This window comes from Aedes albopictus, chromosome 3 (genome assembly GCF_035046485.1).
Source record: "Aedes albopictus strain Foshan chromosome 3, AalbF5, whole genome shotgun sequence".
NCBI classification, from domain to species: domain Eukaryota; kingdom Metazoa; phylum Arthropoda; class Insecta; order Diptera; family Culicidae; genus Aedes; species Aedes albopictus.
The window spans coordinates 318000067-318027616 of NC_085138.1; the positions used below are offsets into that span (position 1 = coordinate 318000067).

Sequence of the window (27550 nt, forward strand, 5' to 3'; positions counted from 1 at the left end):
TTAAAGCATCTGTTTCATTTATTTAATACGATAGTTAGACTGACTGACTATGTGGAATATATGTGCATTTTACTGTCAACGTGTAGAAAATAATTCGTACTAATTCTATCGTTTTCAACTCTGAGCAACTAAACCAGAATTAACTGCATAAAGAAAGCCTTATCATGTAGTTTCTGCGGTAAAAGTGGTGCTTTGGGATCGCATCAAGTCGACGACGACTTGACGTCTCTAAAACAGCGTAATACGATACATGTTTTATATTTCGTGTGCTCCAAAGTTATAAAAGATTGAACACATGTGTTGCTTGTAGTTTACATGTTTCACGTTGACTTAGAAAAATCCAAAATGCAGTTTATAACATAAAATTGTGGAGGAATAATAATAGTTTAATGTTACTTCAACCGAAACATGGTCAATAGTTCTCCGTTCGGTTGCTACAAATTAAAGTGAAAAACAAAGCTTTTACAACGTCGCATTTATATTTCCACACGCTTAATTGCAGAAGTCAAATATCAGTGCAATTTAAAACTAAGTTTCGCTTACTCTGGAAAGTAGGAAGTTCAGAACTTCAAAGTGACGCGAGCCAATATAAAACACTTTTGGCTGCGCAATCTAGTAACTTACTTCATGTAAAGTATTTGTGTGTTCCGTGTAAGTAGCTTAAGTAGCTAAGTGTATGTGTGTGCACTGTGTATGAGGCTTAAAATGGTTATCATTGGTTGTTGGATAAAGTTTGCGGTTTGAATGCTCTACGAGATAGGCACGCCCATTAATACCGATGAACCGGTATGGTATGGTATGACTTACGTCTCGGAAAGAACCTTGGCGGCCGCTTGCCGCAAAATCCGGAATGCGTCGTCTATGTCGGAATCGGTCAGCAAACGGTTCACGGTCAACCGGATGCTCGGCCGGGGGCAGCGTTTCTCCATGTGTTCCAGATACTCCGCGGCTATGACGGCCAGTCCGGTTTTAATGCACTGTAAATATATTTAGAAAATAGAAAAAGGATTTTTATCATGAGGGTTTGTGGAATGTTGAGGGTAACGGAATGTTTCATAGCTTTGAGTATTTCCAGCTCAAAACACGAAAAAATATGCCATTTTTGAAGTAATATTTTGTAATTGGAATGTGATTTTATTTATTTAGCTTTGTTTCGCGAATAATTTAAATTTACTTTGGCATAAATACATAACCAACTAATTTTCTTCTTCAAAAAGTTATAACTTGAAAACAGTTTGTTGGATTGAAATGATGTCTTCGAAGATGTTTCAGGATATTCGAAAGACTTCTAAAAAATACACTGAAAGAACTATTGATCGCAGATCTTTTTGTTACCAAAAACAGTTTCTGAGTATATACAACAAATACGTATGAAAAACTATACATTTTTACTATACAGGAATAAGGACGGAAGTATCTTGACGGACGGACGTGAGGTGATCGAAAAGTGGAAGCAGCACTACAACGAACAATTGAACGACTCAAAATACTTGTAGCGGAATTTTTATATGGATTTTAACTTGCAGAGGAATGGCTCTATCATCACACGGTCGCACATGCTCCTCGGTTTTGCGGACGATATTGATCTCATCGGCATCGATCGTAGGGCAGTGGAGGAAGCTTATGCTCCTCTGAAGAGAGAGACAGCGAGGATAGGCTTGACGATTAACTCTACCAAGACGAAGTACATGATAGCGGATAGAGACAGAAGCAGGCCTAGTGATGTTAGTGCTGAGGTAGTGATTGATGGGGAAGTGTTTGAAGTTGTTGAAGAATTTGTTTATCTTGGAACACTAGTGACATGTGACAATGACGTTTCCCGTGAAGTGAAAAGGCGTATTGCAGCTGCGAATAGGGCCTTTTACGGATTGCGTAGCCAGCTTAGGTCCCGTAACATGCAAACGCAAACAAAATTCGCTCTGTATAAGACGCTGATTCTTCCGGTTGTTCTCTACGGCCACAAAGCGTGGACGTTAAAGGAGGTAGACCGAAAAGCTTTAGGAGTTTTTGAGCGCAAAATGCTGCGGACAATTCTCGGTGGGAAACAAGAAAATGGAGTGTGGCGCAGACGCATGAATCACGAGTTGTACCAAGTGTACGAAGATGCGAATATTGTGAAACGTATAAAATACGGCAGACTTCAGTGGGCTGGACACTGTTGTGGCTGTGCATTAATAGCTTAAGAATATGTTATCCCAGAGAATGAGATACTGTCGAAGAGAGCTGAGCTACCTCTCGAGTAGTGTTGTATACGAATAGGAGAAATATAGATGAGAAATGTTGTGTCTGTAAACAGAACAAGACGTGTTTTATTATCGCTCCCGTCTTCCGTATTGCTTTCCCTTTTAACCCTTTCCTACCCATGGTAGCACAGGTGATCCACTAATTGGCATTAACTTTACATCAACTCTATAAGTTCGATGATTTACATTTTTTTAACACATGTAGGTACATGTTTCATGAAGTATTAGGGCAAGTTTGGTGAAAATTTATCGATTCTCTTTTATCCTAAAAATGAATGTTTGAACCAAAGTCGGGATTTTTTTAAATTTAATTCACGTGGTTTTTCGATATTCAATATACCGAAAACTAAACATCAATTTCAACGAAAAATAAAAATAAAACGTGCTCAAATGTATGTTTAGACGCTGGTAAAAATACTGATTTACAATATTTTTTATAATAAAACACTAATTTTAACAAGAAAAGTATGGATCATCAGTGATCCACTGGGAAACTAACAACATTTTTATCCTTCTTGTTCTAACCTCACTCTTTGAACTGTCACAAAGTTTGTTTACGTCTGAGATAAGTGCGTGTTTTTTTTTTTCAATTGGATATTGAGAACAGAAAAGTGTATTTTTTGCCGATAATATGTCGGAAAAGGATCTGACTGGAGATATATCGTCCGAGGAAGAGGACTTCCTCGGTTTCGAAGCGGATGATGAAACATTTCCAGGATTATCGGACAAGGAAAATGGCGTTAGAGAAACATCATGCTCCCGCCGCAGGAAACGCTCATCAACCGAAACTTTTCCTGCTTCTAAGTCTTCCAAAAGGACGTTCCGTGATGCTGCCTGCTGGCGGATCCCTTCTAAGGTCAATTTAGGCAACACGACTCAGTTCGAAGGTAATTCGTCCGGAGAGATGTTTGGCGGCAACGACGAAACAATTTCAACCGGATATGATGGTAGTGTTGAAAGTTTTGTATATTTGCAGATAATGTAAGGAATATTATATATTTCAGATTCCAAAGAAAGCCATGTTGCTATGATAGCGTTCGAAGGAGATGTTTCCGTGGTGCAGGAAGCCAGTGCATTAGACGGGAACAAAGGCAGCGTATCGAAGGTGAATCGCCGATACAAAAAACTGGCATCCCTTGAGAAACCACATATTTCCGGAGAACCTTCCATAGTGTCGTCGACGTTTAAAACCGATCCAAGCGATGAAGATGCGAGCGATGGAGAAAAAATGGGCGAAGATGACGAAACAATAGGTTTTTCTAAATCACAACCGAAAACAACAACAGAACAAAATGAGTGTGATAGTATTCTCAGCAATTCAAAATTATGTATATATGTATATTATAGATTCCATGATCTTTACAGATACTGACGAGAACGACCTATTCGTTTTGACTTTCGAGGGAGATGAGTCGGAAATTGAAGGGTTCGGTGGATCAGACGAAGATGATGAAGTCGAGGTTTTCCATTCAACCTCGACTGTGCCAAAGATTGCAAAATCGCGACAGAAGGTACCAGCTGCTTCAAAGAAAAACCGTCATGGCAGAGTCTCAACGAAGCCTGCTGATTCCAAAAAGAAAAAACAACAAACTGGTATGTCCACAAGGTCGAAATCTAAGAGGAAGGTCATTCCACCTCAGTGGCGTGAGGATGAAGATTTTTGTTTCGACTATCCAGAGCTGGATGCGAATTTCTCGTCGCCACCGAATAAGCCAATGACCCCATACCAGTACTTCAGATTGTTCATAGATTCGGATATTATCACCAACATATGCAACCAAACGAATATGTATTCAAGTCAACAATCTACAGATGGATCGTCTATCGATGTAAATCCAGGGGATATTGAGCAGCACATTGGACAGCTACTCCTCATGGGTATCACAAAGGTTCCGTCATACCGTTTACATTGGGGTACTGCTACGAGGTATGCTCCGATCGCTGATGTAATGCCGCGGAATAAATTCGACACCATCAAACAGTGCATGCACTTCAACGACAACACTCAAATAAAACGACGAGGCGAGGAAGGCTACGATAAATTGTTCAAAGTGCGACCGTTTATCGATGCTCTGCGACGGAATTGTTTGAAAATTGAACCAACTACAAATCAGTCAATTGATGAGATCATGATACCGTCGAAAGCAGCTTCTCCTCTACGTCAATACAATAAAAACAAACCTCATCGATTCGGCATAAAGATGGAAGGACGGGCAGGTTCTGATGGAATTTTGCACGACTTTGATATTTATTGCGGAAAAACGAACGCGGAACCAACAGGCGCGTGGGGCATAAGTGGTGATGTTGTAATCAAGCTGGTTGATACACTGCCGAAGAACATCCCTTATAAAATCTTTGCCGATAACTGGTTTTCGTCGTACGCGATAACTAAGGAGTTGAAGATTCGTGGGCTGCAATACACTGGAACCATCAGGCAGAATAGAATTCCTGGTTTCGAAATGAAAAAGGATTTGAAAGCAGAAGGAAGGGGCTCGTTCGCATGCAGTGTGTCGGATGATAACATAACAATTGTAACGTGGATGGATAATAAGCCGATCAATCTTATTTCTTCCTGTTTTGGCGTGCTCCCGATAGACGAAGTACAGCGATGGTCGGCTGCGGATGAAGAGTACAAAACTATTCGGAGACCTCTAATCGTTCGGGAATACAACACCTACATGGGAGGAATTGACCTGAATGACTTCCTAGTTGCTTTGTACAGGACGCAACCGGGCACTAAGAAGTACTATATGAGGATCTTCTACCAACTACTGGATGTGTCAGTTGTAAATGCTTGGCTATTATACAGGCGCCATATGAAGCAAACGGATAAAGAGCATATGACTTTGCTTAACTTCCGAATAGATATTGCTAACAGCTTGATTCAATATAGGAAGAACATAGTAAGGCGCAGAGGACGACCTGCAAATAAATCTACACCGGTACGTCAGAGAATGGTAGCGCCTGTTGGGTCATCACTTGAGGCACGCTTCGATGGAGTTGGACATTGGCCAGTAGAAGACCGAAGAGCGCGCTGTCTACAATGCAAGGAACGAGGATCATTTAGTTCATTTAAATGTTCTAAGTGTAACGTATGCTTATGCATCAAAAAAAGGCAAAAATTGCTTTACTGCGTTTCATTTGCAACCAGATTGGAAGGTCTATTTGAGGTCAACCACTATCGTCAGATAACGAGAAATGCCTAGACGTTTGGTCAGCCGGGTGCCTACCATGGCAGGTTGGAGGGTAACTACACAAAAAAACGTGAGAACGGCATACCCTTCTAATCCAACACGCGACGTTCCTTCGATTCATTCGAGGTTTCTAATAAGTTCGGCGGTCGCAGGGGCAAGTGCATTTGTGCATACACCACAGCAGCAACATCTGTCCGGCTTACCAACAATTGGAGGTGCTCCAGGGGTACAGACTAACCTGCCAACATCCATTCCGGGGTTAGCGACAAGCCGAGGTGTAATGAATAGCGGACTATTCCCTCAACAACCGGAGTCTTCAAGTACGGCTAATGCTGGTATGCACTCGGGGTTAATGTTGGAACAAAATGGCGCTCCAGGGCTTCCGCAACTCTACGATCCAGTTGAGCAGCTGCAAGTTGTTCCCACACAAGATCAGTTGATGGCGCGGCAAGTCATGCCAAAGGACCTCACCCCTATTTAGGAGGGATCCCGAAGACTGGCCTCTTTTCTACAGCGCATACGTTAACACAATTACGGCAAGCCGGTACTCTGACGTAGAGAACTTGGCCAGGCTCCAGAAGGCATTGCAAGGTAGGGCGTTCGACGCAGTGACAAGTCGATTACTGCTCCGGCGTGCGTACCACACGTGTTAAACACACTCATGCTCTTTGGCCGGGTCTGGTACGTTTGGCATAAGGCCGTTTGGAATAAGGACATTTGGCATAAAGGAAATTTGGCATAAAGGACGTTTGGCATAAAGAATATGTGCAATATATTTTCCCTCTGGAGAAAATTTAAAGAACAACCTTCAATGGAAAGAAGGCAAATTTGTTAGTGGTGCATTATTTTGGATCTCTTATTTTCGAAATAACCGTTCGCTTCCATGAATTTGTTTTTTTTTTCGGAAGGGGAATGTTCCTTCTTTTGTATATAGGCTGTTCTTTATCGATACAAGCAATTTAGATTACGGTAATGGTTCTTTTCAGCAAATCATCATTGTCTGCATATTATATTCAGAAAACAATATTGCATTATAATGTATTATCCTTCTTTAGAATACTTTTTCTTTTTTGACGTTAAGTATGTGGCTCATTTTTTACTGACATTATTTTATGCCAAACGTCCTTTATGCCAAATGTCCATTATGCCAAGTGTCCTTTATACCAAACGTCCTTATGCCAAAAGGCATTATGCCAAACGGCCTTATGCCAAACGTACCAGACCCCTTTGGCCGTCTTGAGTTGATTATCCGTACAGACCTTCCTGAATAAGGTTCGTGATGTCCCGGCTCCTAGGTCAGACCGACTGGACACCCTGATCACGTTTGGGATGACTGTTCAAAATTTGTGCGATCATCTGGAAGCTATGCAACCCAATCCTGCTACAAGAGCTGGTGGAAAAGATCCCTGCACAGCAGCGTTTAGATTGGGCACTCTTCAAGCGACAATTTGTGTCGGTTGATCTTCGTACATTTGCGTACTACATGTCGACATTGGTAGCAGCAGCTTCGGACGTCACAGTCACGACGGACATTAAGCAAGTGCGGTTCAGCAAAAGTGACCGTGTCAAGGACAAAAATTTCCTCAACACTTATTCTGCATCGGAGCAGCCGAAGGAGTTAAAAGAGATGCGGCCCATGGTGCTGTACTTGGCGTGTAAGGCAGCAGGACATAAGGTTAGAGATTGCGCCGTCTTTAACCCTCTACTTCCCATGGTTGCTCTAGAGCACCATCAATTTTCGATGAACTCGAGACAAACGAAATTAGATGAATATGATACAATAGTTTTTAAAATATGATTGTAATCTCATTAGGTAAACCCAACTCCCAACTACTTGTTTCAATAGTGAAACTATTGATAAACAATCAAAATGCTATTGATTTACAACTAAATTTTTTATGTTGATTTCAAAAAATTTGGCCAATTTGCAATAACTTTTGTTCAAGCACTTTTGTCGGAAACGCTTTCTTGGCATAGAAATAGTCGTTCAAAGTCGTGGGAAGGAAAGGGTTAAAAGATGGAATAGGGAAAGCCGTTGGAAAACGGTAACGACAGTTCGTGGCATTTCGAGTAGGAGAGATCCTGAGCAAAACGGAGGCAACAGAATGGAGATGGGTCCCCACGCAACATAACGTAGCAGATGAGGCCACCAAGTGGGGGAGAGGACCATCCACAGACGTCGAATCCCGCTGGTTTCGAGGGCCGAGTTTCCTTTACCTTCCGGAAGCGGAGTGGCCGAAGAAATCGTCAATAGGCCCATTTGTTATGGACGAAGAGCTTCGACCATGTCTGGTTCACCAAGAGGCGGTTGGTGGCTCCACCGAGGAAGCAATTCGTTGGGGAGACTTCTCCAAATTGGAACGCCTTCTGAGGGAAATTGCCTACGTAGGGGGAGGCGGGGCAGTATGGAAACCCTAAGGTTTTTGCCAACTTTACCTGGCAAGATGTCAAAAAAGTTTAGTTTTTTGATACATGGTATCCTTTTAAAATCTATTTAGCATCTATTGCATAAGAGTGTTTACAAAGAAACTTATTTATCCACTTCAAAAAATGTTTTGAAAAATGTTAGTTTTTCATGACGGTCTTCAACATACGGGGCAGAATGGACACCCATATGGGGCAATGTGAACACCATGAGACTTTTACGAATTTCGTACATTATTTACACCTATAAAGTCATTTCATTACAAAACAACTAATATGGATGAATAATACGCCGAAGTAGTTCATGTTTGTACAGTTAATTTAAATTCAGGCTATTTTGGATAAAGCTTCGTTTTTGTCGGCATGTACAGCTGTGCCTAGAACAACTATTTTCCACTGCTGTCGTTTTTTGACCAATTTGTTTCACCCTATAGTGAACTTTTAACCGAAAATATACTGAAAACGAAGAATTTGGTTGGTTTGTGATTTAGGTTATATTTTTCCCTTGCCGCTTCTTTCAAAAAAGTGAGTGTTCATTTTGCCCCGGTAGCAGAAGATATTTCCAAACTAGATTTTTGGTATAATAAAGAAGAAAATATAAACATGTTAAGCATGTAGATACAGCAAAACTATTTGCATGTGTTCTAGAAATATCAGGTTTTAATCGACCTGAAATAATTTACTCACTAAATCTTATTTTAGATGATGTGAAAATTATAATTTCCATGCACAGAAAACGGAGGACGCAACTTTTTCGTGTAAAATCAAGTATAATTTGAATTTCGAATGTTTCTTTCCTGAAACTACGTTTTAGATAAATGGACTATATTCTCCATTCATTAAAAGTTCAAAAAAGTTCGCATATTTCAAAATATTGAGGGTGTCCATTCTGCCCCGGGTGTCCATATTGCCCCGCCTACCCCTACCTTAGAGAATTTTCTGGAAGAATCATCCAGTGATTCCTGGAGTATTTATTGGAGGAATTTCTAGAGAGTTCCGTGGGGTATTCTTGAAGAAATTCTTGGAAGCATGCTTGAAGGGATACCTTAAGGATTTTATGGAAAACTTTCTGGATACTCTATAATTCATACTGCCCCGCTTACCCCTACACTGCTTTATATCCAGCTGCCGTGATCGGGTGAAAGGACAGGAAAAAACCATTGGATACCTAGAGAAGACAGAACTACAAAGGGATTCGTTTAAAATGACCGTTTGCCGTTTCATCGCCCGCCGAGAGTCGCCGATCAAAGTTTATTTCGCCAGCAGGGAACTCCGGGAAGAAATTGAAATCATCGGCAAGCAGCTGTGGGAGTCATTCACTAAAACAAACATGGACGCATTCGTCAGGCGATTGTACAGACTGCAAAAGGAGTCTTCCGTCGCTCTGTATCAAAACTGGCCGTGCTCCTAGTGAGGCGAGAGTAACGCAGAAGCAACAGCGAAACCGGAAGCACGTTACGGGCCGGAGGATGTTGATGACACTGGCAGCACTGGAGTCGATAACGAATCTCTACACGAATCCCAGAGGACCTCCGTAAGTAAAGAACGGACATCGGTTACGGATGTCATCGATCGTGACATGACTGACAGGGGAAAATATCAAAGCAGAGTCGAGACATTCGCATGTGATGAGAGAAACATTATCGAAGCACCTGTTGTTATCTAGAATAATTTATTGTGCGATTGGCGATACTATATTTCCTTATACCAGAGACAAACAGATGTAACTATTAGAGGAAATTCATCAAATACTTTTACCCGGTGTCTTTTCCATGAGCACACTGCCACCTATTGGTAGGTACAACCGCGCAAGACACTGTCTGCCATGATGGAATGCGATTTGACGTTTGTCTAACACGCACACTACTACACAAATCGCCTGTAAATTTCGTTTGCATCATTCAGCAACGTGTACACTGGCAAACATCAAAGCAATCGAACACTAGTGCCTCTGGTGGAAGGATCGCGCAAATCAAATGAAATTTGAATTGATCGTTAAATGCATGTGCCAAGCCGTTTTGAAGAGTGTTACGTCCGTTTGTCTGTGCTTATACTATGCAGCCTATGTTGAATATAATAAGCTAATAACTTGTAGGTTGATCAATTGTTGTGTAAAGTAATATGACTTGTTGAACTCATAAAATTAATTTTCAATACAGGCTAGCGTAACCTCGAAGGTTCGGATAGAATTCTTAAACCCCATAATTCAGTGGTTTTGTTTGATATATATGTAGTAAGTTGAATTCGTTTATTTAAATTAATCTAAATAAACTACTACTGAAACTAGACAGGACCAGTTTGTAACTAGTTTGCGTGTTTATGTGAGAAAGCCAAACTAATAAAATCTTTCCTCAGCTTTAAGAATTCAGCACAGTAACCTCTGGTGCGATTCTTTATCGAAGTCCGAAACATCTACCCAACACCGGTTTCAGATTTTTACAGGTAGTAGCCCCCTGAAATACCTAGTAGCCTACTAAGATTCCGAGCAAGCCGAGTAAGAACTACCGTTATGCATTTCACAATCCGGCAATGAAAAACCACAGAAGGAGAATTGTTGGAAAACTCGTTAATGCTAGCAAAAAACTTACCTCTTGTGATATCCTATCGAGTATCTGTTTCTCGGTCACTGGATCTGATTCTTTTTTCAGGTACAGATGTTTCACTGGCGAGAGCGGATCCCCTCGGAAGGTAAAATCAGTGAGGGTTGGTAGTTTCCTGTAATGACACAACTCCTTCAATACACAACCCGTAAGAAATCCATAATAGAGAACTTACTGGGAAACCTTCTGGCAGCACGTCCTGAGCTCAGCGAAAATCTTTGGCTCATTTTCGAATCGATCCAGTGCACTGATGGCAGCCTGGGCCAGCAGCGGTGGCAGGGAAGCCGAGAAGCAATAACCTAGCCCGGACAGACGCTGATGCTCTACGATGAACGACGATCCGGCGCAGAAGCCACCGATGGTTCCGGCAGCCCACTCCATACCGGCCGATCGGAGATCGACTTCGATTTTCTGTAAATAAAGACAGGAGGAATGATTATCATCCATTTAGTGGAAGTACCTCATTGTAACTTACATCGACGTTGAAATGTTCGATCGATCCTCGGCCGTGCTGGCCCAGCACTCCGAACGATATGCTCTCATCCAGGAACATTCGCAGCTTGTACCGCTTCCGCAGTTCAACCAACTGCGGCAGAGGACAGACTTCACCGGTGTTCATGTAGATGGCTTCCACTACCAGGAAGCGTCTCGTACGGGCTGCCTTCTTCGGGTTTCGTTTGTCCTCGACGGCTTGCTCCTTTAGTAGCCGTTCCAGATCTTCCATGTCGTTGTGTTTGAAGAAAACAATTCGACTGCGAGAGGCATCCAGGCCCTTCTGGATGGCAAAGTTTGCGAATTCGTCCCTACAAATGTGAAGATTATTAAATTATTTTACTCAGTAATTAGTACTAGTGAACTTCACGTCAAACAATTCAGAGACTCTTTTCAGAATGCGAAAAAGTTGACGACAAAGACCTTATACCAAAACGATGCGATCTTTTTAAACTTACACAAAAATGACGTCTCCTCGCTTGGCGTACGCAGGAATCGCACTGGCAATGGTTGAGAAGGCATACGAGTACACGACGGCTTCCTCAACCTCCATAAACTTGGCCAACCGTTCCTCCAGATCCAGATGGACATCCAGCGTTCCGTAGAATCCACGAGGCCCACAAGAGCCCACGCCGTACTTCCGTAGACTTTTAATGGCCGCCTGCTGAATGTTTTCGTCCTCCAGCAGTCCCAAGTAGTTGTGCGACGCCATGTTCAGGCACTTCTGTCCGTCGATGTTGATCACCTTGCCGACCTTACCGGTGACCACGTGCGTGTGCAGGGCCGGATGATTTTCCGGCACACTGCCCACCAACGGTTCCGGTGTCCATTCCTCTATCAGCTTTGACTTCTGCTCTGCTGATCGCCTCTCTCGTTTACCGTTGCGTTTGTAGAGCACTATCCATATGACACCGAAAGCTAGCAAGGCCTCCAACGTCAGCTCGAGGGCCGTCGACTGAAAATGCGGAATCAACGTCTTATCTAAATTCTGAGTTTCTAACCAATTCATTAAAGTTCAATTACCTTCTGTATGATGTCGTAGAGTTCATTGATGATGTATGGTGTCGTTACCATCTTCCAATCCAGAGCGAATGTAGTTTAAGGGAAGCCAATTGAATACAGCGAGGGGGAAAGTCACGCTTAGCAGTGCGCTAATGCATGGACTGGTTTTACGTTATATCGGATTTGAACCGAAAGAATGGGAATGATTCTGTAAATGAGAAGAAAACAATCCATTTTGAGAAACTCGTTATTTGAACCTAAACATAAGTGATATGATTACTAATGTAACAACATCATCACTAGCGAATCTATCTGTTCTGTAGAACTGGTTGTTGTAACACAACTATGCTAATTTTTGCACCCTGGCACTCCTGATGCAATGATTATGCTGCTACAAACTAAAGCAAGACAAGCCTCCATGTAACTGATTTTGAATCACGCTGATTCACGCTCTTTAATCTGAGGAAAGTGATTAACGCACTCCAAATGCAGCGACTGTGTAGACCGATGGAGTCGCCAAGAATTCCGTTATGATTGTATGTCTACAATTACAACGAAATTCTTGCCGACTCGGAATAATCATTCAATTAAACCAAACAAAAATCGACAGCAAGAAGCTAGGTCAGTTTTCGATAAGTGTTGCGCGAACGATTGTAAAAACGGAAATAACATATGTATGGTAAGTGGGGGCAGGATGGGTCACCTAAGAAATGGATCCCTATAACTTTCTGAATATAAATCGCATTTCTCTGTATTCTATCACGACTCTCAGACACACTAGTCAGCTATGATATAAGAGTATAAAAAGGTAATAAAGTTTGAAACCTGCTTCTTGATAAACAATTTTCAAAACATGACCCATCTTGCCCCACCTCATTTTAACGGGGGCAAGATGGGTCAGCTATTAGAAAACTCGATTTTCCTCCAACAAGAAATACTATATCTTCTAGTTTTTCTCTATACGTCTAAGCTTCATAGACGTACAGATTACATGAAGAAAGTGTTGAAACATATCGGTAGATTATTCTCAGAACTAGAAGATTTTTGTTCGGGTAGCCATAAACGGACTTTGAAAACCTATATTTTTTGAAGGAAAATTTAAAAAATATGTTCTCAAATTTTCAGTGCTCTCATCGCTTCGATAATGTAGGTCACAGAATAGCCTTTCCATGAAAAATAAAACTTTTTCAAAAACTATGCAAACATACCGAAAAATTAGGGTGACCCATCTTGCCCCGTGTACACAATACACGTAGTTATATGGAATGTATAGCATAAGGAGTATAACGAAAAAATATTTTATTTTTTTCTGTGCGAGGAACGTATAGAATTTTCAACACAATATACCACTTTTTTGTGTATCCCCGTCGTTCATCTGGGAAAATTATTGAAAGATTCAAAACATATATTGTGCGATTGAAAACGGTACTGACCCATCTTGCCCCCTGACCCATCTTGCCCCCTGACCCATCTTGCCCCCACATACCATATATTTTGTAAAGGTATGCAAAAAGCAAGGCAAAAAGTGAACATACGAAGACATTGCTTGTTCCATAAACATCCCTTAACAAGTATAAATACACCAAATAAAAAATTCCCTTACTTATACTCAAGCACAGCCAGCAAACTTAATCACTTGGTCACGCGTTTTGATGAACGCCGACTGATAAGGCGCTTGCTGCAAATTGGTAATTATACGATGACTAACATAAACATGACTTGTGGGCGAATGACGACACACATTGAGTGTAATTTTTATTGCACATAGCTGTGACGAATTCGGGGGGCTTCCTTCTTCTGAGAGGAAGTCTAGGTTAGACATCCGGTGCAATCTATATTTTTTTACGCTGATTTTTTTTCAGCCGCTTAGGGCATGGTTTCCCAAACTGTGGGTCGCGACCCCCCAGGAAGTCGCCGACCTTCATCCAGGGGGTCGCGAGGGACAGTAAAATATTTTACTGTAATAGACAACAAGTGAGGGAATTTCTATGGGGGGTCGCGAAAACTACGTCTGCTGGCAAAAGGGGGTCGCGTGACCTGAAAGTTTGGGAACCTATGGCTTAGGGCATGGATCATCTTTGTGTTTACCACTGTGTAAGAATACAAATGCAAAAAAAAATGTCATAAGCATTTGAAAGGCCTCAGTTAATAACAGTGAAAGTTAAGAACAGTGAAAGTTAATACAGTAAAACCTCCATGAGTCGATATTGAAGGGACCGTCGACTCAAGGAAATATCGAGTAGTGGAACAAAAATCCTTTGGGAATCTTTTTATGGGGACCATCGTAGTAACCCAGAAATTATTTTTCAGTATGGAAAAATTTACCTCCATGAGTCGATATCGAGTCAAGGAACATCGACTCATGGAGGTTCGACTGTAACAGTGAAAGTTAATAATAGTGAAAGATAATAACTCCTCCTCTCCTCTCCTCTTCTTGGCGTAACGTCCTCACTGGGACAAAGCCTGCTTCTCAGCTTAGTGTTCTATGAGCACTTCCACAGTTATTAACTGAGAGCTTCCTCTGCCAATGACCATTTTGCATGTGTATATCGTGTGGCAGGCACGAAGATACTCTATGCCCAAGGAAGTCAAGGAAATTTCCTTTACGAAAAGATCCTGGATCGACCGGGAATCGAACCCGTCACCCTCAGCATGGTCATGCTGAATACCCGTGCGTTTACCGCCTCGGCTATATGGGCCCTTGAAAGATAATAACAGTGAAGGTTAATAACAGGTCTTCGGTAAGCCTGAGAAATCGTAGAGCTGTCTACATCTTTCATAGGTGTCCAAAACTAATCATCCTTTCCCATCCCTCAGCAGTCGCAAGGACGTGGCCAGGACAGTTCTCGAGGGATTAACACAAAAGGCCGAAGGCACAAAAGGCCGAATCACGAAAGACCGAATCACGATACGAAAGGCCGAATGTAACAAAAGGCCGAATTATGGAAGCCGAATTATGGAAGTATGGAAGAGCGTCTTAACTCGGTTTTCGTTTAGTTAAATGCTCTATCAATTAAAAGAATGTATGTAAGGGTTGTTTAAATATTTAAAAACCTCAAATTAAATAGTTTTTTTAGTAGTCCAACTACAACGTAACATGCACTCAAATGTGAATCATGCGGCGTAGCCGCATGGAGGATTGGAGATCCGATATCGATACGATATCGATATCCGATGCACCGTAATAGCATATATAACAACGTTGTTGTTCGGCCTTCCTATCATTATGTGCTGCCGTTAAAAGCATATTATTCAATGTTCTGCATAATTATCACTATATACATGTCACATTTGTAGACAACAGTTTCGACTTCTAAAAAGATTTGAGTAAAATGAGTATATGTTGAACAATATTTATATGCTTGACTACTTTTGTAATTCGGCCTTTGGTTACCTTCGGCCTTTTGCGCTTTCGGCCTTTTGTGATTCGGCTATTTGTGATTCGCCCATTGGAGGATTGCATCAGTCTTGTCTAAGAGGCAGAGACTGGTCCCAAATGTGTGTGCTTTGGTTCGGACGGGAAGGAGTCAACCCTCATAACAGCGATCTAGGACTGTAGTACCACCTACGAATTTGTGCGACTTGCTTAATGCTAATGCTAATGCTAATGGTAATTCAAGGAATCATAATATTTAGTGCTTGCTACTGATGGTGTCATGGTGACCTTCAATTTTTGAATCAAACCAAGTTTGATACTTTACCAACAGTTAAAAACCCCAAAAACCGAGGCTAAACTCAATGCAAAGGAAATCAAATTGGGTTAGGGATCCATGCATGTACTAACTTTTCAAAGACTGGTTAGTTCTGGTATGCAAGGAACATACTAGAATTCTTATTATTGAACACATGTTGCATTATTGGAATGATATTTCTGCTAATGTTAAAACCCAAGTTTTAAACTTCTTACCGGGGGGAATTTAGCAACAAGGATGATGCTAGGTTTCTTGGCCAATTATCAGTGCTCTCGTTTTGTTCTCTATAAGAAAGGATCAAATTTCTAAGAAAACAAAACAAAAACTGTATCAAAATCAATACTTTATTGCTCTTCAATGGCAATTGAGCAATGCGATATGTATCACACTAAGGATAGGGTAATGTCACAATAGATCTAAAAACTGGTCGTAGTGACAGACGAGACCCGAACAAAATAAAAAAAACGTCACGATCGCCAAGGCAATCTTTTTTTTCCCCTACCCCGCTGTTGGGGCAATTAAGTCCCTGCGTCCAATTACTGAACTTTTGTGGCAACTAGGCAATCTTTGATTGTGGCAAAAGCAAATGGTCGGCGTTCAGTCAGACCGAACCATCTGTTTTTCAATGATTTTGGGGAAATGTCCTGCAAGCTATTGGGATATCAAATCGAGCGCATTATTTTCTGAAAAAACTGTAGTTCTTTTATGTATCAAAGAAACGTTGAAAAATTCAGAGGTATCCAATGCCTTCGCTTATCATTACCTGCACAAAAAATCGCGTAGTCCACTCTGGTTTTACGCCGACCAAATCTATATATATAAAAATGCAGTGGCATACGTGGGACCGCGCATAACTTGCGAACGGATGGTCCGATTTTGGTCGTCTAAGTTTTGTTCACTTATTTTTCACCCAAGGAAGGTTTATGAGGCAAAAAACATGGCAAAATAGATAGTTTTAGAAAATTGGTTTTTTATCCAGCTTTTTACGCTGTGATGAGGGGTGATCCAATTTTGACAGATCTTGCCGACAGCCCTTGCAGCATCACAGCAACCTAAAATTTCAGTTCACTGCTCCAGAATTGTCAATAATTTTCACCCTGAATGTTTTCAAAGCTGTTTGAGTAGTGTTTGAGTGGGAACCTTCATTACGATTTCAAATTTCTTTCGTTTTAGGTTCGTGATCGTTGTCCATGAGGAATCCTTTATTATGAGAACAGCATTGCAAACCAGCACCAAACCTGATAGCATTCGGAACGTGATTCGGAACATTACTTAGTACCAGTTTCGAAAGGGCTTGCCTACGATCAATTTCGGTTTGCAAGGCACATTTCTGTAAACCCCTTGAACTTATGAAATCGTTGGTGGATTCCAGGCCATATATAAAAACGGTTTCCATTTCTGACAAATGAGAATGTCGTTAGGTAATCTTTATTCTTGATGAATATTAGCCAGCACAAAGCATAATTTATTTTTGCTCTTTCTGTGAAGTTTGTGTCTGCCGGTTTAGAATACGAATATTTGGGTTTCCACCGCTATTAGAACAACCCATACAGAATTTAGTTTTTGCGTCACGGATCGGTGGCCTAACCTCCTTGGGTCAGGTGGTTCGACGACGAATGCCGGTTGATATAGGTCGTGGTGGCGTGCTGGCGAGGAGGTGAGGTAACAAGGCCACGGGAGTTGACGAAAGCCGTTGCGAGGAACTGATTGTGCACTAGGCCAATGGTCACTGGCTCGGATAACCACTCAGGGATCTTGGGATCCACGAGTATGACGGGCAGGAACGGGGGGGTATCGTTCGAAGGCATGACAGGAGCCACTGAGGCCTGGTCAGCGAAAACGCCAAGGTGGGAGAGACCAAGCCTTGTTTATCGACGCAGAGTACTTGGGTTCTTATTGGAAAAATAGTTAACGGATAACACGTCGAACTTCTAAGGGTCTCATAGTCGAAAACTTTCCAAAAAACTACTTGGACACTTAGTCCGAGAACACACTTCGGTAGACCCTTGCTCGCGGTTTCGTCGTTGGTTCTCTACTGTCCCTGCTCCCAGTGGCTCGCTGTCTGATCATCCTTCCCAGCACTTAGTTTTGTTGGGTTGTGGTGGGTGCTGCTTTTTCCTGCATCCGCACGTCAGATTGCAGCGGCCGCTCAGCCACACATCTATTGCGCTGTGCATTTGGAGCGTTAGCTCATCAGCCGCCCACCGATCCTATTTGCAAAATGCTGGCTCGACAAAATGTTTGAGCATACCGTCCCCATCGTAGTCAAACGAAACACATTGTTACCGTACGGGGCCACTGCAATTTTGAAAGAGAGTCCAACTATATTTAGTTCCTATTATCGCAATATTCAACAACTTTCAATTCAGGCAAGGACCATTCAAGGTTTCAAATCATTGAAAATGTTTTATTTATTTTAATGGTAACAATGGTAACCTGCAGGTGAAAATTTTTGACAATTCGGGAGCAGTGAACTGAAATTTTCCGCTACTGTGATGCTGCAAGGGCTGTCGGCAAGATCTGTCAAAAACAAATCACCCCTCATCACAGCGTAAAAAGCTGTATACATTTTGAACGGGGACTTGGGCTTGACTGAGGACTTGAAACGTCAAAATACGCAGTAGGCAAGACAAAGTTTGTCGGGGACAGCTAGTATACTATATTAACAATATAGGTCACTTCACGTTTTTACATACAACGACCAGTTCGCTCTGTGGAGCTGTGCAGAACAGTCCTGTTTTCGGAGACATCGAGTTGGACTATGATTCTTTTTCTTTTTTCGAGTGTCGACATTTTTCTGGAGCGGGCTTCGATTATATCCGCAGCAGAGTGTGACATAGTGAAGATATTACAGTGGACTCGGATTAAAAGAAAAATATTTTTTTTTTGTATAACTGCCTTAATTATAAGTGCAAAACTGTCGGTAGGAACACGTGGTTCCGAACACACAAGTGTTAATTGTGCATCGGACAATAGCGAGAATTCGATTTGAGAGTGTGAGATACCCACTATTCTTCTCTCGCTGGGTGCCATTCAAGAGAAGTGAGCGGCCTAGAGATGGCTTCGGGGCCATCTCAAGCGTACGAAGGTGATCCCTTCCCTCCCGACCCCTCAGGAAAAAAAGCATGGAGCAACGGGAACGCGATTTCTAATACGGTTGATGGTAGCTTTGCCGGCCGGAGACAACCAGAGTGGATGGATCCAATCAACGGCGAACTTTCGATTCTAGTAATGAAGCAATGAAGCCTACCACAAACAGCACATTGCCCGATGACCCTTTCATTATTCGAATGTCCATTGAGGATGCTGTGGGTGCCATCGAAGATGCCCGCCCTGAAGCAAGAGGTGCTCGCTATGTCCTGAATACGGCTATCACAATTGAGTTCCATGAAACACTCAATATCAGAAAATGCACGGTGACCTGCCATTCTGGCAAGCACCTTTCTGATAATGTACTGACTGGTCTAGGTTCGCAACGGGTTATCAATGTACGACGCTTTACCAGAAGAGATCCGACGGATAAGAAGAAGTTTGTTCCAACAAATGCCATGGTTTTGACGTTCCAGGGAACCACCGTCCCCGAGTACATCTACTTCGGGTATGAGAAAGTAGCCACTCACCCCTACTACCCATCGCCTTTACAATGCTCTGAATGCCACAGGTTCAGACACACACGAAAATTCTGTACGGAGGCTGCATTGTGTGCGGATTGCTCTTCGGAGCACGTCGATGAATCAACGCCTTGCTCAGCTGATCCCCTCTGCATCAATTGCAGCGGGCCCCACAGCTCCAGGTCAAGGGATTGTCCAGTCAAAATCAGCGAGACGAAGATAGTTAAGATTAAGGTTGATCAGGATGTAACGTACACGGAGGCTCGGAAGGTCCATGAATCCCGTAAAGAACAAGGACCAACAATGAGCTCGACCGTCAACGATCTGCAGAAGAAGTTACAGGAAAAGGACCAGGAAATCGCCAAATTGAGAACTTTGTTGCAAAATCTGATCAGGGAAGTTGCAGATCTCAAGAAGCAAAATCAACAACCAGCATCAACAGCTAAGGAAACAGAAGATGGTCAGAAAATGGACACAACCAAGGAGCAGAAAAATTCTAAGCGTCAACGAAGCAAGGATATTTCACCGATTAACTCACGCGACCATGGTAGGAATTCTCCGTCCATGAAGAAATCATCAGGTAAAAATCGAAACGCTCACTCACCGACCATACCAACCAAGGAACGGTCGGACCCAACCTCGGAAGACAGTATCCACAGCTGCATCTCTCCCACTCACAGTGGGAGTGAGTCTGAGTTCAAGGAGTTTAATCTTTAGCTCCGCTTCGTGAGTTTGCCTGGTATAACTCTACTAACGACAATTCAATTCCATTCTTAACGACGATAACGTTATGAATTCTTCAATATCTAACAACGCTAATAGTACTCACACAGGCATGCCACACTCAACACCTAACTCAAAGCAATCTTTCAAAAAGGTCTCTGCAATTCAATGGAATTTGCGTGGCTACGCTCAGAACTTCAAATCTTAGCAAAATCTTACCAGCTCTTTATAGTTTGTCTTCAGGAAACACTTTGCCAGCCGAATTGCCCATCCTTTTCGATTGATTACACTTTCTACTGCTTACACCCAACACGAGTAACCGGTTGGGGAGAAGTAGCCATAGCAGTTTCGAATAATATTCCGTACACAAAAATTCCCATCACAACAAGTTTACAAGCGATAGCTGTTAAAGTTAAATCACCAACCGAACGTACTTACGTCTCGACTTACGTATCCTTATATATCCCTCCCTCTCATGACAACAACTCTTTGAAGGAAGAACTTTTCGAACTAATTGATCAATTACCCAAGCCTTTTGTAATACTGGGCGACCTCAATGCTCATTCTGAGATTTGGGGTGGGCGCAACACGGATCTCCGTGGCAGAACCGTGATAGGAATGATAGGTCATTATGAGTTAACAATTTGCAACGACGATTCAATGACTTTCTTCTGTCCAGCAAACGGAAGTCAATCTGCCGTAGATTTAACCCTCTCTTCTGATACTTTGAACAACCTTTGCTGGAGTGTCGATACTGATCTACGAGGCAGCGATCATTTCCCGATTTTTCTTTCCCCCTGTAGCATTAACACTACAGACCTCAGAACACCCAAGTGGATTTTTTGAAAAAGCAGATTGGGCCGAATACCAAAAAAGAATTGGATTTTTAAATTAAGAAAAATGTATTGATTTTTTGATTTTATACAAAAGAGCACCTTTTTCTGAACCACCATGATTTTTTTCAGATTTTTAGAACTTCATTTTGGTACCTAAAATCGCTTTCGAAGAGATTTTTCGAAATCACCTTTTGACAGCTGGCCAACTGCTTGACAGCTCCGCCCAGTACAAAATGCGACGAGGGGTGATTCGACAAATCGCTCCCAAACAAACTTCAAACTGATTTTTAAGTAGGTTCCCGGGCACCAAAATTCATGAAAATTTGGATTTCGGCTCAGTTTTGCATGCAGATTCTGAATATAGAATTATCTCAACACCGCTAAAGAAGCCAATTGAAATGATTATTGACCCGGGTAAAAGCTATTCACCCAGTGATTTAACAAATTTGATAACACACACAGCTTATTCCTGTATCCCTAGATCTTCGGGACGAAATGGGCACAAGCGTGTTCCGTGATGGAACGATACAGTTGCAGTATCAATCAAAAGTCGTCGCAAAGCCTTAAGATCACTTTGCCGGCTAGATAAAAACAATCCCATGTACCAGGAAGCCCTGTTAAAATTTCGAAAAGAGCGTAATAATGCTCGAAAAGTTATTAACGACGCCAAGGAGTGCAGCTGGCAGAAGTTTGTAGAAGGTATAAATAATCAATCATCTTCATCTGAATTATGGAGACGAGTAAATGCATTGAAAGGACGGCCACAGAGCCCTAACATTTTTATCAAAGTCAATGACAATATTTTAGATGATCCCACGTTAATATCAGAAATTTTTACTGACCATTATGAAAAGCTCTCGGCCCAAGTCTCGACAGATAACCAATTAGACTTCGATACTCAATCTGATGATGGTCTTTCTAATGATGCTTACAATCAAGACATTTCTCTGAAGAAGCTAAATTGGGCTTTGAACAAATGCACCAGTAAAAGTACAGGGTCGGATGACATAGGTTATCCATTACTCAAAAATTTACCGGTTGTTGCAAAAATAGCGTTATTAGCATGCTATAATCTGGTCTGGAGTACAGGACAAAATCCAGACAGTTGAAAAAAACCATTATTGTGCCCATTCCCAAGAAAATTAGAAAAGAAGGACACCCTGATGAGTATAGACCAATTTCCTTGATTAGTTGCATGGCCAAAGTCCTTGAAAGAGTTATCAACAGAAGATTGACAAGCTATATAGAAAACGAGAATTTGTTAGACCCGAGACAATATGCTTTCAGAGCAGGACTGGGAACAGATATTTATTCTTCCGAACTTGAGGATTTTTTGGATAATCCTATCAAGAAAAATCAACACTGTGAGCTTCTTTCTATAGACATTTCCAAAGCATTTGATACAGTTAGCAGGGAAGCAGTACTTGTACAGTACAGTAATTCCCTTGTTAAAATGAAAATCCGCGGGAGAATGTTTCAATATATTGTAAATTTTATGACCAACCGTACATTTAAAGTACGTGTTGACTCTACGCTTTCCTCAGCCAGGAGTTCCGCAAGGATCTACAATGTCTGTAACATTATGTTTGATAGTCATGGACTCTCTATTTGCTTCTATTCCTTCTAATGTTCAAATTTTAATTTATGCTGACGACATTGTTATCGTAGCTTACGGCAAACAACGAAAACGCCTTAGAATTAAAATTCAACATGCCGCAGAAAAAACAATCGAATTGCTTTCATCCATAGGTTTCAAAGTTGAAATCTCAAAGTGCCGATTACTCCATGCTTGCACGAATCGTCGACATCGTGGTTCAGTTCCAGATGTCCATTTGGACAATATTATTATTCCAACAGTTGAACAATTGATGATTTTGGGACTAACAGTAGACCATAAATTCAATTTTTTTTAAACATGCCGGAGAAAGAAAAAGTTCTGCTACTGGGGTCCTGAATATACTCAAGAATCTAGGAGGAAGGACTAGATGCTCGCGCGAAACTCTGTTAAAAATAGTTAAAACTCTGATAATACCTCGTTTATTTTATGCGTTCTCTTTCGCTAGCAGGAAAAAAGATTTGGTTCTTCTTATACTTCAACCGGTGTATAATAAAACAATCCGGTTAGCTTCTGGAGCTTTTTCAACAAGTCCCATAGTAGCTCTTTGCTGTGAATCTGGCCAACTACCTTTTGAATATATTGCTCTATTGATAGAGTCAGTCACAGCTGTGAGAATGATGGAACTGGGGCGTACATCTCATGATCTTGTATTGATACAAAGAGCTAAAACTTCATTTGAATCTATAACTGGAAGGGACTTTCCTGAAAATATTCCATTGTTTCACTGGGGACCCCAAACATGGGATTATAAATCTCCGAAAGTAGACTGGTCCATGAGTCAAAAGATACGGGCCGGAGATTGCCCAGCAAAAGCACAGACATGTTTCCGTGAAATTTCATACAAATACGAAACCCATTACAAAATGTTCACAGATGGCTCGAAAGGCGACGGGAAAACCGGGTACGGAGTTCACTCAGTAGATTATTCTGAGAAGGGCCGATTGCATGATGAAAGCTCGGTATTTTCGGCAGAAGTAATGGCAATAAAGGCTGACATCCAAAAATGACCCGAAGATTGTAAAACTGTAATTTTCACTGATAGTGCTAGTAGCAGAAAGGATTCTCAAAACACCCCTGGATACAACACTGCGAAGAAATGATTAAAAATAAACAAATTACATTTGCTTGGCTTCCTGGGCATGTCGGAATATTGGGCAATGAAATAGCAGACAAATTGGCTAAGGATGGAAGATCATCTAACTTAACTGCTGGTAAACTTCCTGGAAGAGATGCCAGACAGTTTTTAACAAAAATTATTTGGAATTCTTGGCAACAAGAATGGAGTTCAGCTAATCCTGGTACTTAACTCAATGCAATTAAAGAGAGTGTTTTTAAATGGGAAGATCAAACAAATCAATATGATCAGAAAGTTCTAACCAGGATCAGGATTGGCCATACTCGCGTTACACACGATTTTCTTTTCACTCCGTATGCTGATACCCCTCTTTGCTCAACTTGTAACTGTAGACTAACTATAAAACATTTGTTATTGGATTGTAAAACATACGATAAAATAAGAAAATCTATCGGTATTTCTGGTACACTAAAAAATGTTCTGCAAAATGATAAAATAAAAAACGATAAAATTGTTCGTTTCATCAAAGCAATAGATTTGTACAAAATATTGTAAAAAAAAACTTATGTGTATTTACAAAATATTGTAAACTTAAATGAATAAAGTATGACGCGAATGACCCGCGAGGTTAAAGCGTCTTTAATAAAAAAAAAATACGACATGGAAACACCATTAGAGAATGATTTCAGCACCACCTGTTGTCAGAAAAAATCAATAATTGTATTTTGATCAATTTTAGTTTACCGTGAAATGTGACATTTCTTAAAAAAAAACCGATTTATTCCACCTATGGTGAACATAACCCTTCTTACACTTATTAAACTTATTGTTGTATTATTTGTATTTAACATATTAAATATGTTTGTAAATTTTATTTTGTGTGATTGATCAAAATTTCTAGAAAATATTGTGGAATTGGCATCTAGTAGCTTGGTTTCCAAAATAGCATCATGGACCATGGACTAAACTACCAGAAATGCCAGACACCTCCCTTGCATGGAATGTTTTAGAAATAGCTTACATATTCTGGAATATTGTATCTTTTGTTAACTGCCAAAAGATCTTGAATCGATTAACAAATAGATAAGAAAATCAGCGAGATACACTTTGTCTAATATCTCTTAATCAGTCGAAAAAATTAGCTCCGAAGTACTTGGTATTCATGGTTATGATGTAAAAAGTACAAAAATTATATATCTACAATGTTAATCAGTTTTGGCATTAGCTAGTTATTTTGGCTGTCCGGTTCTTGCATTTTCCCACAATATATAAATTCAAAGCTTTCGTTTAACATATTGTTAGTTTTCATTGTTCCTGTTTATTTGTAACTTGTTATTTATAATTTTGTTGAAAATAATAACCTGCTAGTATGCACTTTATATGAGGTCAGCATTATTTATTGAAAAATAATTCCCCATAGACTGCTTAAAAGCTCATGCAAGATAACAAGCGAATATAATAATAAAATAAAAAGGAATTTTTGAAATACTCTTCGAAAGATATCTTAGTAACCAAATGTTGGATCAAAATAAAATTTCAGGGCCTTTTACAAGGATATTGTAGCTATCATTTGGTGCTAAGAAAACCCAAATAGGTTGACAGACGGCTGAGATATTTATTATGATACACTTGATCAAAAATCTCTCAAAAAGTTAACCTGTATTACTCCAACCCAAGTACTCTTCGAAAGATATCTCTGTAATCAAATGTCCAATCGAAATAAAATTTCTGGGCGATCTACTAGGATGTTGAAGCGTTCACTTGGTGCCAAGAGAATCCAAATCGGTTGACAGACGACTGAGATATTTAATATGATAGGGTATCGCGCCACTTGGGCGGTGGCTTCTATATTCGTCTGTTTTCCACCATAACTCAGTCAATTTTGAACCAGTTGATTTGAAATGTTGTACACGGGTAGATACTATACCTATCTCACCACATTCCAAAAGTTGTGTCAATTGGTTTAAATTTGACTGAGTTATAGTGGAAAACACACCAATATAGAAGCCACCGCCCAAGTGGCGCGGTTCCCTACACATTGTTAAGATTCTCAAAAAGTTTAGTTGTATAGATTCTAAGTACACTTCGAAAGATATCTCAGTAACCTAGTAACCAAATGTCCAATCGAAATAAAATTCCAGAGCGTTCTACTAGGATGTTGTAGCATTCATTTGCAGCCAAAAGAACTCAAATCGGTTGATATTTATTATGATACACTTGGTCAAAAATCTGTTAAAAAGCTAAACTGTATTACTTCCAAGTACACCCTTAAATGAAGCAACACAACACAGCGCACAAGTAACTTTCACGCAGCGAGCAAAAAGACAAAGGATTTTTCACTCATATCTGTGTACGACTGGATCAACACAAAAAATGTGTTGATCCGGTGTTACACAAATCTGCGTGAAAATTCTTTTATCTTTTCGGTCGCTGCGTGAAAGTTACTCGTTGCTCTGTGTACATCGAGTTCTGCGTGTACTCTTCGAAAGATATCTCGGTAACCAAAATGTCCAAAATGTAGAAACTTTGGTAAGAAATCTTAGGAACAATTATTATCAGAAATCTCGGATGGAACACCGGAAAAGCTCTAGGAGTAAAAGCATACTACAACTAACTCCCTTTTGCCCTTTTCCCTCATAGATGGAATTCAAATTCAACACCAGTGCTTCCCAAAAATACGCCAAATTAACTGGACAAGTATTATGCCACCAACATGTGGTAAAAATTAATGGGCACGGAATATAGAATACAATGGTCCATGGCCATTACCATGGGAGAAAGATAATGAATTTATAAATAAATAACTTCAGAGCAAGTTAGCAAAAACAACATTTATTAACTACTGTTATTATTTCTAACGTAATAATTTACTTACCTAGATTATTAGGCAGCGTTGGATACCGCTAGATGGAACACTGAAGTAGCACTTAGTCGATGTCACTAATGGACAAAGATGCGCTTGCAAACCCAAACACACAAAAAAAAATAAACGTTACTCCGCCTAGGGAACGTCCATAAATTACGTCACGCTTTTAGGGGGGAGGGGGGGTTCAGCAAAGTGTGACAACCCATACAAAAATTTTAGAGGACTCATACAAAAAGTGTGACATAGGGGGGAGGGGGGGTTGAAAATTGGCAATTTTTGCGTGACGTAATTTATGGACGTTCCCCTAGCCAAAGGAGAAAAGCGAAATTGATTCCAGTCTCGTAAGTGGGTATAGGTACACGGAATGTACCGATGCCGAAAAAAGTACTGATTAACTAGCCCGCTATATTCGTCATCGAGTGTCGCACTTTTTTAGCTTCGCATTCGCACTTGTGTGTAAGCCCCTTCTTACAACCGATAACACCACTCCCTTATTCCGGACGGGTGTGTGGGATTCACCTCTTGCTTTTGGGAGCAACACTGATTTTTTGGAACCCGCTTCGTGATTTTGTCGTCACCCTCCGCAGTTACGACGGAAACTTTCTTTTCGCTTTTGAAGGTTTTTTTGATCTTTTTTCAAAACTTCCGTGCCACTTCTGGAACCCGGAGAACTAACTCCACCACGTAATCACAAATTTAACAGCGAAGACTTACGAACTGCATGAATTTTATCCAATTTTACCGGTCAGCGAGATTTCCACGGCCGAAAAAACGAAATCGGTCACACTTTTGATGCAGTCTGACGACGACGAACAGCGACGACGAAACGAGAGCTGTTCCTTGTGACAGCTGTCAGTTTTGTCGGAGTGCGCACTCTGAATTTAGTTTACCAAAAATTTGCTAAAATTTTGGTTAAAATTTCCGCGAGTAATTCGCCAAAAGGTCTAACTGACAAAATGTACACAATTTCAGGATTATTTTACAGTCCGGATTTGCTGGTTGGGTCACAACTGCTCCCCGATTAGCGAATCGTGCTCGTTCTTTGGGGCAATTGACAACCTATCCAAATGCTTTAGACACACACAACTGACGTGAAATACGTCACGAAACACTCGCATACTTCCGAGGGGCGATTCACTGTAGGGGTGGTGGGGGTAAAGTGGACAGGTGGGGT

General features: G+C 41.0%; 2 protein-coding genes across 6 annotated transcripts; one reads left to right on the forward strand and one right to left on the reverse strand.

Annotated features, from left to right (window-relative positions):
- On the reverse strand, window positions 1–27224 carry LOC115262731 (serine palmitoyltransferase 1). 5 transcript variants are annotated; one of them, XM_062842573.1, is made up of 8 exons: window positions 27091–27224; window positions 26386–26511; window positions 11977–12163; window positions 11412–11908; window positions 10937–11264; window positions 10637–10872; window positions 10450–10576; window positions 1–977 (listed from the first exon to the last, which is right to left on the reverse strand). In XM_062842573.1, the coding sequence occupies exons 3-8, from the start codon at window positions 12025–12027 to the stop codon at window positions 804–806; spliced, it is 1413 nt and encodes a 470-aa protein (XP_062698557.1). In that variant the 5' UTR covers window positions 12028–12163; window positions 26386–26511; window positions 27091–27224; the 3' UTR covers window positions 1–803. The 5 variants fall into 5 exon arrangements, with proteins under 5 accessions (XP_062698557.1, XP_062698556.1, XP_062698558.1 ...); XM_062842572.1 differs by having other exon boundaries at window positions 26896–27185; XM_062842574.1 differs by having other exon boundaries at window positions 26386–26468; window positions 27091–27180.
- Window positions 18887–19975, forward strand: LOC134290818 (uncharacterized). Its single transcript, XM_062858023.1, has one exon. The coding sequence runs from the start codon at window positions 18887–18889 to the stop codon at window positions 19973–19975; it is 1089 nt and encodes a 362-aa protein (XP_062714007.1).
- Window positions 27225–27550: the final 326 nt, after the last annotated feature.

Bases quoted from the DNA above. Each gene is read 5' to 3' on its own strand.
- LOC115262731 (XM_062842573.1), bottom strand. From the start codon at position 12,027: ATGGTAACGACACCATACATCATCAATGAACTCTACGACATCATACAG. The intron at 10,873-10,936 runs GTAAGTTACAAT...CTTTATTTACAG, and splicing joins TCGAACATTTCAACGTCGAT to AAAATCGAAGTCGATCTCCG. The intron at 10,577-10,636 runs GTAAGTTCTCTA...GTGTCATTACAG, and splicing joins TGCTGCCAGAAGGTTTCCCA to GAAACTACCAACCCTCACTG.
- LOC134290818 (XM_062858023.1), top strand. From the start codon at position 18,887: ATGAAGCCTACCACAAACAGCACATTGCCCGATGACCCTTTCATTATT.